At 36.5% G+C, this 13,233-nt stretch overlaps 1 protein-coding gene across 2 annotated transcripts in view; it reads left to right on the top strand.

Annotated features, from left to right (window-relative positions):
- The window catches only part of LOC109843133 (two-component response regulator ARR2-like), a 28,740-nt gene extending 22,150 nt beyond the window's left edge, over nucleotides 1-6,590 (top strand). The window contains exons 2-7 of one of the 2 annotated variants that reach the window (XM_020412068.1): nucleotides 2,191-2,694; nucleotides 2,910-2,986; nucleotides 3,083-3,143; nucleotides 5,135-5,309; nucleotides 5,409-5,769; nucleotides 5,963-6,590. In XM_020412068.1, the coding sequence (XP_020267657.1) occupies nucleotides 2,334-2,694; nucleotides 2,910-2,986; nucleotides 3,083-3,143; nucleotides 5,135-5,309; nucleotides 5,409-5,769; nucleotides 5,963-6,274 (1,347 nt within the window). In that variant the 5' untranslated portion in view covers nucleotides 2,191-2,333 and the 3' untranslated portion in view covers nucleotides 6,275-6,590. Of the gene's footprint in view, nucleotides 1-2,123; nucleotides 2,695-2,909; nucleotides 2,987-3,082; nucleotides 3,144-5,134; nucleotides 5,310-5,408; nucleotides 5,770-5,962 lie in introns of those variants that run through there. The other variant, XM_020412067.1, reaches the window with a different exon arrangement.

Below are 13,233 nucleotides of genomic sequence, written 5' to 3'. Positions count from 1 at the left end.
GTAGATTCATTTAGGTATATATCCAATTCGAAAAGGATAAAACTCAACATCGATATAACCTTAGTTCTATCTTTCTCTCATATAAAGATAAATAAATAAATAATCTTAGCGAACAGAGGTAGTTTTAAGCAGTAATAACATTTATAAAACATAATTGCGTTGCATGGTAGATTCATTTAGGTATATATCCAATTCGAAAAGGATAAAACTCAACATCGATATAACCTTAGTTCTATCTTTCTCTCATATAAAGATAAATAAATAAATAATCTTAGCGAACAGAGGTAGTTTTAAGCAGTAATAACATTTATAAAACATAATTGCGTTGCATGCATCGTTGTTCTGTCTCTTCTAGAAACTAGTGCATGTAGCTTCATGCAACAGTCGATGGATATACAAAAGTTCATTAAATAAAGTTCTAAGTTATCAGGAGTAGTCCTTGAACTGAGATGTTCGATCATGTAGTTAAATCAAAATATTTGGGAGAATTTTTTTGCCCCTTGTTCCCTGTTCAACTAACACAGGTTTTTTCCTCCTCTTTTTTACCCCAGGAGAGTGGGAAAACTAATGCCAGTGTACTATTTAAAGGTGCTATAATCATGCATCTATCAGACTTGGTACTTAACAATTTATTTGTTATAAATACTGTTTTGGAATGCTCTCTATTAATATTTTCTAAGTTTTCTTCTTTCCTGATTTGGAGACGTAGAGCTGAAGCTAGGGTCTAATTAATTAATTAATCTCTAAAGAGTTCTTTCAAAATCATTAGTGTTGTATCTTTAATCAGAAAATGATTTGGGTTTTTTAACATTTTCATGTGATGAGGTCTAAGTCTTAAGTGTTAATACAATAATTATTTTATTAATTTCCTGTAAGAATTATGCATACATTCAAACAACTTGATAATGATTTTAACATGCAGACTATGAATTTTCATGTCTACTTAAAAATGACAATATATTTCATTTACTTGGTTCAAAAACGTAACCATTGAATAGGAGTGATTTACGTATATTTTTCTTGATGTACAGATTCTAAATTCATCATTGTTTCAATGAATTGGAGTCTTTTTTTTTTTAAGAAGAAAGTTGAAATTGACCAGAAAATTTTATAAGTGCATTTCCAGACAGAACCATTTATACTTCAAAATTAAGCAAATAGAAAAGCATGGCAGTAATTATTTTTTATTTTAGTGCTTTCTTGGTTTATCTCTTTGTTTCTTTGTCTATGTAAGAGCAAAGAATGCTCTAATACTTCTATAAACTAATTAGATGATTGACAGAGGTTTTTTATGTGTAGGCTTTATGGTATCAACTGAGGTTATGTCCAGTTCGATATCGGTTTTCCTGTTGTTTTTATGTGCTATTGGTTAAATATATATATTACACTTATGAATATAGGGCTCCTCGCCCTATTTTTATCTTTAAAAAAATTATTTATTATTATTTGTATACGTCACCAACTGATGCCAAGTACTATTGTTGACACTTGTTTTCCTTTTCTTTCTTCTTTTTTCTTTATTTGAGCAAATCACATGTGCAAATAGAAGGCACCAGTTAACCTGATCAATTAATGCTCACCTGCAAATTGCTGTATAGTGGATGCTTTGATCAGGTCACCACAGCAGACTTGAGAGTCCAAAAGCTTATTTACGTGGTCAAGTTCCTCATGTATGTTGCATTCAAATGACTCCTTTGACAATTAATATTAATTGGCCTCTTTGAGCGAGTTGAAATGGTATTATTAATTAATGAACCCAAGTTAATTAAGATCGTGTCCTTCATACTTTTCCATTTTCGAAGTCCTTACATCTAGACAAAGCTAGCTACAAGTAAGTTGTAGCGGATGAAAACAAAATGAATCCGATGAAGTTCCCTAGAAGTACTGGCACCTAAAAATCATTACTACTTGATTGCTGAGCACAGACAGTGTTTTCCACCTCCATATCTTGGTTTCCCACCTGCATATACAACCTCTCTCTATCGAAACTTTCTAACAAAAGGACAGCACGCTAATTAATAGGTAAGCAAATTAAGCCTAATTTGGTCAATGAAGGGAATAATTGTTACTCATGCATGTCAGCCTCTCCCTCATATATACTAAATTATTCCTTCTTCCAACCTCATAATTTTCTACTAGTACTAATAATTATTCTTCTTCTTCTTCTTGCACCACCACCGCCTCCTCAAGCTAGCTCTTGATGATAATTAATTTCGTTGTATATTCTCGTGTGAGTCTCCTCTTCCCCTCCTTCCCCCCAGATCTCCATTACATCTTGTAAATATATATATATACATAATAATCCTAGTGGATATCAAAGAAGGGAGGAATAGATGGAGAGGGGAAAGGAAGTGTTGGGGTTCGAAGAAAGCTTGCAAAGTAGAAGACTTTCGCCGATGCTTGACCTAAACGAAGATGCGGTTAAAGATGAGGATCGAGAAGAGCAAGGAAATGATGGTGAGGGTCAAGAGAGCACTACCGAGGCTACTGAAGGAGGGAGCTCTAGCAATAATAGTGGTAGTGCCGATGATAATAATGACGGCGACAACAAGAAGAACATCTTATTAGAGGACAGCAATGAAAGGAAGAGCACTGTGAGGCAGTACAACAGATCGAAAATGCCAAGGCTGCGTTGGACTCCGGACCTTCATCGATCTTTTGTTCTTGCTGTCGAAAGGCTTGGTGGCCAAGAAAGTAATTCCACAAACCCTTCTCCTTGTCCATCTTAATTTCCCTTGGATACGTTAATAGTATTGATGATGTTGTAGTTGTCTTTGGTTATTCTTGAAAAAGAGATCTACTTTCAGTTATAATACGTTTTGATATTTTGGTAGAAAGTGATACTTTTGGGGTTAACCGTGCTCTTCAATTATCGCTTTGGTGATGAGGGTCACATGTTTGCGGTGCAGGAGCAACCCCAAAGTTGGTTCTTCAGATGATGAATGTGAGGGGACTAAGTATTTCTCATATAAAGAGTCACTTGCAGGTATGAGAAGGAATCAAATCAAGAAGGATTAAAAGTCTAAAAGAAGTTGCTATATATAGTCTAATTTCTTTGCTTTTTTACTTATCTGGAGAACAGATGTATAGGAGCAAGAAGCTAGATGACTCAGGACAGGAAAAGAGTAACATGTCCTCTTCAGGTTTGATTTTTTTTTTTTTGTTGTTGGATGCTCTTTTCCTTGTATAGACAAAGAAAATAACTTAAAGATTGTTTTTGAATCCAAAAAAAAAAAAAAATTAATGAAATTTCTAAGGTGTTGTTGAACTTAAAAATAAACGTCTTAATTTGTATAAATGAATTTTGTTTTGCGTATCGATCTAGCTACTCGTTAATTTCATTAAAGACAAGAACTTGCTAGGATCTAGATGCAAGTCTAGAGGGGAGCGAATAGAGTTGCTCAGTTTTTTCAACAAATAAAATAAATATAAATAATTGCAACTGAAAAATAAGAAACGAGAAACCACAAGCACAAACACAGAGGAATTTTATAATGCTTCAGATAAATAATATGTGCACTCTTCCTCCACAACAAGAGAGGCTTATAGGCTATGTGAGTGTTCTCTAGAACCCTAGAACCCTAATCCAGTAGGTGATACAAGCCCGCACTTATTACCTAACTAGTCGTCTACACCTCTCAATCCCACACAACTGTATCCCTAGATCCCAATTAGTAGTGTAACCCTCAATTAACCCCAGTTTGAGTACGCTGTACAAACCGATCCAAAGATCATAGAAAAACAAGTAGTATTTTAATTATAATATCAATATCAATAAAGCTCAAATGAAAAAATCTTATAGTCCTTGCTGATCAAAACGTTCTTCTGAAACTTGAAATTTCAGATTTGATAGAACGATGATGAAATCATCGATCATAGAGTAGCACTTGTCGACGATGGTAGACCAACTCATGAAGAACACATTGACAAAATGATTGAGCGAGCTACGGGATGATCCAAATAATATTTGATCTGTAATCTTCAAACCCTAGCTCTCCCCTCCCCCTCTATCAAATCAGGTCAAAAAAGAACCGTATGAAATAAGATAGGGGATGGGGTATCTAGCTCATCTACAAAGAACAGTTGAATTTACATATTGAAATTTGAGTTTTTGACCCAGACTCATCGATAAGCAAGACTGCTCATCGATAAGCATTGGCTCACAATTGGGTCAATTGCTCATCAATGACCAGGGAACTTCTACCTTTCTTTTATTGATAGGGCCTTACGAATTGATGACCAATGACCTTAACTCATCGATGAGACGCGCTCATCCATAATCAGTGGTCTCCTGTTAAAATTCACCATCAGTCGGATGTTAGAAATCAATGAAACTACAGCAGGTTCATCAATGAGTGCTTATGCTCATAGATGACCATTTTGTTCAGCGATGACTATACTACTCATCAATGAGTCTGCGTTGCAGATTCATCCTATTGAGTTGAAGTTCAACCCGTGTGATCTTGATATCGATTCTAACAATGTATAAATCTGCACAAATCGTCTCTAAGACAAATCAAACTCAACTATACGTTTGTTATTATTCAAACAAATTAAAGAACTTGTACGGACACAGTCCTAATAGGGCTTTCTCTAAAATAATTATATGCTTTGCCTTTCGGTAATGCTTTTTATTTTAATTTAATTAAGGCAAGATCTAGCTAGTCTGATCCTAATATATCTGACAGATAAAGGATTGTACTAAATGAGATCTTTCTCACTCAGGCATTTAATTTAATTAATGCTTAATATTTTCATTTGTTCTTAAATCCAAACTCCTTTTTGGGTGTTGGATAGAATGTTCTTGTAAACAAGGAAGAGGTCTTTATCTGTGGAAATTCAAATGTGAATTGAGAAAATGATCCTGTGAGACTTTTCTATACACTTTAAACAAAATTTGAAAATTCAATATAAGCTATCCACGCTTATAAAACTTCTAGAGATACTTCCGCTGGAATAATAACTCAAAATCTTCAAAGATATCCTTATTCCACTTTTTTCCCTCCAAACAAAATCTCTCTTCGAACCTTCTCCATGTGTTTCACATTCATCCTTAAACTTGCTAATTTAGCTTTGATTTTCATTAACAATTGTCCTACATTTGACAAATATCTGGTTACCGCACTTGTTTTAGGAACATCACGGACGGATATTTATTTTTCAAGAAGAGATCACATATCCGATATGTTCTACAAAAGAAGGAATTTAATGGAGAATAAGGCTCTTTCTCAATCCAAGAATGTCAGCAATCTACAGCATTTTTACAATCTTCTTGGACAATCAACACCTCCTCAGCCCTGCAGTTTCAGGTATCAAAAGTGCACAATTTCTTGAAATAAAAAGCTATACCCTGCAAACGTAATTTATGTAAACGATAAATTTATTTATTTTTCTCCATGATTAATTAGGCAGCTGCAGTGTGCTTTCAGTCAAAAAATGGCAACGAGAACTAGTTCCGTTGAGGATATGGTCTTTCAGAAAGAAGGGAAGCCAACAAGCCATCTTTTTGATGTTAGAGACACACTTAATGCAAGAAATGGGAATGCAACGACGGTCGATGAAGTTCATGACCAAAAAGTTAATGAGATTGCAAAGTTTTCTGCTCTTGTTAAGCAAGCCTCCACTGGTTCTACTATTGAACTTAACACCGCTAGAAACTATTATAACAACAATATAAGCAACATCAAGAAGACTGAATCACTTCAACATGATACTATCGCTATAAATGAAAGCTTTGGCCACACCTTTGGGCACTCATTTTCCCTTGAGGTACTTTCTTCTTGCTTTTACATTAATTAACAAAGCTATTTTAAGTTAAGGTTTACTATATCGTCTTTTGATTGCATAAATATATATACATCGAGTCATGAACAAGTTAATATTGAATTTCAACATATGCAATAATAATTATCATTATATCAAAGACTAACTTGCTTCATTTACAATAATCTCGTTTTGACAGCAACAGGAGGACCATGCTAATAGCCACAAGCGCAAATTTGATGACATGTTCAATATTGGAAAAACAACAATTTCAGAGAAGAAGAAGATGAAGTGTACCCCTAATTTGCAACTAAGTTTGAGGCCAATATCACTAGGAAATGGAATCAACAATGAGAAGGATACCGAAACTGAAGAAGCCGATACTATGCTCTCACTATCTCTCTCTCCTCCTATTTGCACAAAAGAAGCAAGGAACTTTACAATACAAGAATTTAGCGTGAAAGAGTTTTTAAAGAGTAATTTAGCAGCTACTAGGCCGCTACAGGGCTGAGTACTTCAGATCTGACCATGCTAATTGCAGCATTGGAGTGAGATCTTTCAAGTACTTAGTCTCAAGGCCTGAGCATTAGCATAGTTTGATTAGTTTCCTATGTATTAAGGTATATATAGAGACTAAGGGTTCGGTTGAGTCTATAACTACTTTGAGATCAATGGCCGTTTTACTAGCTAGTTTCCTGCCATTATGATTTGAGAGAGATTAGTTATCCTGATGGGTTGGTAATCACTTTAGACCGCTATAAAAATTAGTTGGATTATAAATGATTATTAATATATGATTGGACATGGTTCAGTTTAAAAAAAAGGGGCATGCAAGACGTATAATATTGTTGCTTACCGTGATACGTTATATTCAAACAAATATGCTATGTCTGAGATCAAAAGATGCAATGATAAATAGTGATTATCTCAAGGAAAAAAATAAATGCTTACTAATTTGAAAAGCACTCTGATTTTATATGCTTTAGAAATCATGAATATATATATACACACACACAAGTTATTACTAAACAGTACTGTAATGTGCTAGTTTCTTCTCAATGCCATTATATATTTATGTGAAATATTTTGCTTAGAAAAAGTTATCAAGTTCATGAGATATAAAGTTCGTAATAAACGACAGTACTCAAGTAATCACTAAACCATAACTGCAGTACAACATTAATCATGGAGACCATAACTGCAGTACAACATTAATCATGGAGATCAACACCTACGTGCAATAGTTTTTCAGTATGGACAAAAACATAAAATGGGGATTCTTGGATGTGGAAGCAAATGTTGAAAAAGAGAGATAAAGCTGTGAATTTCTGTGGAGGGGTTGAAAATCTGATACAACTCCTGAGCTGCTGTTTTAGAAATCAAAAAGCTCGGATATCGACTTTGTACAAAGCTTTTTCCCCTGTTATTCGTAGTGTGCCTTGGCATGATACTGTATAGGAAAGGATGAGCTACCCAAAATATTTTTTCATTTGTTGGCTTGTTGTTCATAATCGACTGCTTACACAAGATAGGTTGATGAGGAGGGGAGTCATTAATGCAAATGTATGCAGTTTATGTTCAGGCGATAGTTTGGAAAGTCGAAACCACCTGTTCTTTGATTGCAGTTATTCAAGTGAAGTATGGAATTGTATCATGAACTGGCTTCAATTCTCTTGGAAGTCTTGCGATTGGAGGCTTCTATTGGACTGGTGTTGCACAAGACTGAGGGGGAAAGGATTTAAACAAGGGATCAAGCGCATGGCATTTTCTGCTACAATTTACAGGATATGGGAAGAACGAAATGTCAGTTTTTTTTCAGCTTAAGCACAGAAGTGTGGAATGTTTGATCAAGATTATAAAGATGGATATCCTGATCACAAAAATCTGAATTCTCCGATCTCTGTTGAAAACAGAGACTGGTTATATTCCTTGTAAAGGCTATGTATATATATGTTCTTCTCTAGAGTTTTGTTTTCAGGTTTTGATATCTCAAATATCAATTAATATCTTGATGTACATAAATTCTCATATTGGTGATGAATAAAAAATTTTCATTGACCAAAAAAACATAAAATAAATTCTTGGGCTTGAATTAAGACAGATTGTATTCGAGGGGGAGGAATCCAACCATTACAAATGAAAAAGGTTGATAGGTAGATCACATGTGTTAACTGACATATATCCAGGTCCCATCTCCGGTAAACTCAAATTTTCAAGTAGTTTTGGTTGTTGAAGGTAGCATGAACGAAGATATATATACTTCCCTATATATGTACTCTTCTAATTGGTTTTTTTTTTTTTTAAATCGTCCTCGTTGTGACCTATGAACGTGTTGGTTTTGGTAGTTGTGTGGTTGTCGAAGAGTCATCCTTGTTCCATTGACGTCAAGGATTTTTCTTGTAATGATCTTGATTTCAAGATGATCGACGCTCTCTTTCCTGAGAGAAGTAAACTTCTTAATTTTTGTTTAGCGGGAACAGTTAGAATGTCGCTGATCCTTTTATCATAATGAGGGACCTGATCACATGTATTATGAATTCAATTCAGAGGCATGAAATTTGACAAACAAAGACTTCACACATAATTGAAACTTACATTAGGTCAATAACGGCTTGGTGGTCATTAATTATTATATGGCTTAGTAAGTGGGAAATTTGATGTCATCTCTCCTTAATTAGAGAACGATGAATAATAGATAGAACCCTAGGGTTTTTCTTGGAGATAATCCCCCAAAAAAAATTCGATTTTACTTGTTTACTAAAAATAAAAAATTTATATTCGATCTCCTTTAAAATAATTATACTAATTACACCATTGTAGCGATTCATGTAACCTGATTATATTTATTGCTAATTAAATATACAACATGATCTACTCCTCTTAGGATTCAATTATGAGTACGTAGGCAGAGGTTGGCTGCAATGTACAAATATATCTCTCAACTACACAAATACGCTACAATATACAAATATATCTCTCAGCTTTTCCTCACAGTTTCAAACTTTTAATTAGACCCATTAACAGTTGAAGAAGTAATTTGCATAACAATATATCATGAAGGTAATTTTTCAACAACAAGTCTATGTCAATGTTCCCCCACAGTTTGAAGTCGTGAACAATTGAATTAATAAATATTAGCATTGACGATGACAGGTTCATTTATAAACTGCCAACTCGTTATATATATAGTCGACGAGAGTGGAATTTTCCAGTTCATTTGATGTTGAAAGCCCTCATACCAACTCACGAGGGGTCCACTTCCGAGAATGGGCTTCAATATGAGGCACCCAGGGGACGGACGCCATGTTTTGACTTTTGACTCATACTTTCTTATTTTGGACGGATTCTATATATAAAGAATACATATTTAGCCTCCATGTTTGACTAATGTTGTGCTAGAATCTTAACATCACATCCACGCATGCAAATGATTAGGGTTGAAATAATGACGGATTACCAGAAAAATCTTCATGGATCTGAAAAGGCTCTCGTGTTGGGGTACCGAGGGCTAACACAAACGCTGAAAGAGAAAGCTAAACACAATCAAAATAACGGCACGAACACAAACAAATGAATTTTACGTGGTTCAGCAAGTTGTCTACGTCCACAGGGCAAGAAGGGGATGGGTTTTCACTAATAGAGAAGGAGAGTACAAATAGAAATTACAAATTCACTCAAAATCTCTCAAACAAACCTCTCAAAACTCTCAAACAAAACCCTAACCAAATTACTCAGAAAACTCTCTTTTCTGTGCAAAAAACAAACCCCTTTTCAACTCTTTTTTTAATTCTCTTTTCTAAACCGTTCCATATATATAGAAATCCCAAAACCAAAAGCATACTAGGAATTCTAAAACCAAAAACAAAACAGATTAGGAATCCAAATAACCTGTTACCAAAACAGATTTGGAATCATGTTACCAAAATAGATTAGGAATCCCAATAACCTGTTACCAAAACATATTAGGAACCTGCTATCCAACAATTCTTCACATCGGCGAAGTTTTCTCAAAACTGAGCCGACACCAATACCAACCAAACGTCTCACTTGTTGAGTTCAGTACGAAGTAGAACAAATCCATGATAATGGCCTCAATCCATAATAAGTCGAGAACCCAAACGAGAATGCGAATAAACTCCAAATGTCGGTATCAACTCACCAAACCAGATGCATCAAAATGACTGCCTACGTATCCTCTTGTCTAAGGAATCAAGCCTCACGTAGTCCACCAAATGGTCTCCAAAGGCCCTCAATCAACTAGAAGGATTCTCAATCCTTCACGATCATCACTAACAAATATGCAGCTGATAATTCTCCTACTGACCTCAAAGTGAAACGAACCAAACACCTCCACCTGAGGTGAACCAACAGCCATAGCCAAATCCGAACTGTTTCCACCAGCTGCACCCGAATCAACAAACTCCACTCTGTAGAGTCGGCATCACAAACTTACGGTAGTGCAGGGCACAAGTAGCCCGAAGAATCTGAATCTGAATTGTCACCACTAGCATTGGCAACATTCACCTCTGAAGCTTGTATAGCCTTCCCCTATTCTTCTCGGCTCGATCTTTCAACTTTGGGCATTCAGACTTCCAATGTCCATCTTTTTTGCAAAAAGCATATTGACTCCTACCAACTGAACGATGTGTTCCTCTAGACTGCGACCTCCTATTTCGGTTTGGACTTTTCCCTCTTGCGATTAATGCCTCCGCTACTAAATCATTAGAAGACTCCTTGTCTTTCTTTCTTAGTTGATAGTTCACAAGTACAGTGGTGACCTCACTATACGAAAAAGATGTCTTTTAATTAATTAGGGTAAGAACAAAGGTCTCATATTCATCGTCTGGCAAGGAGCTCAACAACAACAACGCGTTGTCCTCATCATCGATCATAACATCCACATTCGTCAAATCCATAAGAAGCTTCGTGTAGTTGTTCATGTGATCACTAATTAAGATTTCCTTCTTCAACTGGAAAAGGTAAAGTCTCCTCTTCAAATGTAAGCGGTTCTCAACACTCTTCGTCAAATACTTGCTCTCAAGAATCTCCTAAATCTTCTTTACAGAAGTCTCATTGATCACATCATATTTTAGATCATGCGTTAAACAAGACCAAATCACACCACACGCCGTCCGATTCATCTTCTTCCAAACATTCTCTTCAATATCGTCCGGCTTGCCGTCCAACTCCAAAATGTCTTCCAAATTTTTCGCATTCAGCGCATCCAAAACTTCACATCTTCATAAGTCAAAGTTATTCGTGCCATTAAACTTCTCCACATCTATCTTCATAGAGTGAATATTCAAACTTTGAACGGTCTTCACATCAGAAGTACCACTCTCAACACCTTCTTTCCTAGCCATCTTCCTCAAAATACCAACAAACCAATGTGAAACAAACTGAAAGAAAATAGATCCAAATTGCGAGAAAGATAGATTTTCACCTCCAACTGAAATCCTAACAATAGCCTCCGAAAGATCTCAACCCCACACGACGGAATACAAGATCCACAATAGTAAAAATCTCACATTTATCACCAACTGAAATCCTAAACGAGCTTCCAAAGTGATCTACTCCTCAACCTAATCCCAAGCGTAGCATTGCTCTGATACCACTTGTTGGGGTTCCGAGGGCTAACACAAACGCTAAGAGAGAAGGCCAAACACAATCAAAATAACGCCACGAACACACATAAATGAATTTTACCACTACAAGAAATTACATCTTTAACGAAGGGATTTCCCTTCGTTAAAGAGCTAAAAACCGTCGTTATTGTATGCTAACGACGGAGAAAAATCCCTTCGTCACCCGTCGTTGAAGCCCTCTTCGCTAAAGGGTCACGAAGGGATATACTACCCGTCGTTATAGAGTCTATAACGACGAAATATATTACCGTCATTAATATTTACGACGGTAATTATCACCGTCGTTACCATCAGTGACAGGGATATTTTCCCGTCGTTACCATTAGTGATGGGATATTTTTCTGTCGTTACCATTAGTTACGGGGATATTTTCCCATCGTTACCATTAGTTACGGGGATATTTTTCCATCGTTGAAGTCTAATTAATGACGGTTGGATACCGTCGTAAAAGTCCTCATAATGGGTAATTAGTAACCTATCAACGACGGTGCTTTCCCTTCGTTGATGAACAAAATATGGTTTTGTAGGCTGTCTAAAAATCACAATAGATAGCTGAGTCCCCATCAAACACCGAGGATGGAAGTTACAATCTGACGACTTCCAGAAGGCTACAATTCGAAGATTTTCACATGTCAAGGAGTTAAAGCAAAGCAAAGCTCTGACAAAAAGGGATTACAAATCAACGATCTCTTCAAACCAAGACATGAAAGTCCTCCCCGCATACCACCGTCAAGACACTACACCGATTCAATCACTTACGCAGCTTCTTATGTGAGATGATTGATCTTGATGGCTGCGACAACAACATGACTAATATTATATTAGTAACCATTAGAGATGCTGATGAGCAGTGTAATGATAGTCGACACACTCAGTGGAGATCGTGATCTGCAGTTGATAGAGCGTTATTAGGATGCCTCAATTGCCACAAATGGCCTGAATAAGATCTTCTTTACTAATCACTGGTGTCATCCATATGTAAAGACAGAGAAATCTAAATACTGCAACAATCAACAGCTCGAACGCAGCTCCAATCGCTGCCAAGAACAGCTCGAACGCAGTTCCAATCGCTGCCAAGCACAGCTCGAACGCAGCTCCAATCGACGATGGACGCAACTCCATCGCTGTCCAACGCAGCTTATCAACCGCTGCCAGACGCAGCTCCATCGTTGCCCAACGCAACTCAATCATCGCCAGAACGCAAGTCAAGGTTCTGACTCATTCAAGCGTGATCGTAACAACTTCGAAGCTGTTTTTCACCCACGATTTGAGGAGTGGCTTTAGTGGGTTGTTACACCCGACTAATGGGGTAACTAAACCCCCATTTAGGCGCGGATTATGGGGGCAGTTACACCCCTAATCCCCCTATAAATAGCAACAAACTCAACAGAGTGAGGGGATCTTTTTTTGGATTGGGGAGATCGGATTTTTGATAATCAGATCAAGAGAGATTTCTTTTCATTAATCGGAGGGGGATCTTTCGATCAAATCTTCCAGAATCAGAAAAAGGAGGATTGACTCCTTACACAGTCTGGGAAATCAACAAACGGAGGATCTCTAAACCATCGATATTTGGCTTATCAACCGAATTATTTTCAGTTCGAACAACTCTATCATTAGAGTTTGTTACTTATTCCGAATCAAAAAAAAACTCGACAAGAGTTATCAACCAGATAAGACAGTTATTCCAGTGAGTATAGATATTCGGATCGTCAACGAGAAGCAAACTCGACGCGAGCATTCGAGGGAGGCATCTCATCGCTACCGTGAAGAACCCAGAATTAAACAAAGGGGAGAATCCAGATCATTCTCTTCTCTTTTGTAA

The sequence above is a fragment of the Asparagus officinalis genome, chromosome 5 (assembly GCF_001876935.1).
Source record: "Asparagus officinalis chromosome 5, Aspof.V1, whole genome shotgun sequence".
Lineage (NCBI taxonomy): Eukaryota > Viridiplantae > Streptophyta > Magnoliopsida > Asparagales > Asparagaceae > Asparagus > Asparagus officinalis.
Note: the sequence above shows the minus strand (reverse complement) of the source record. Positions and strands in the feature narration are given on the sequence as shown.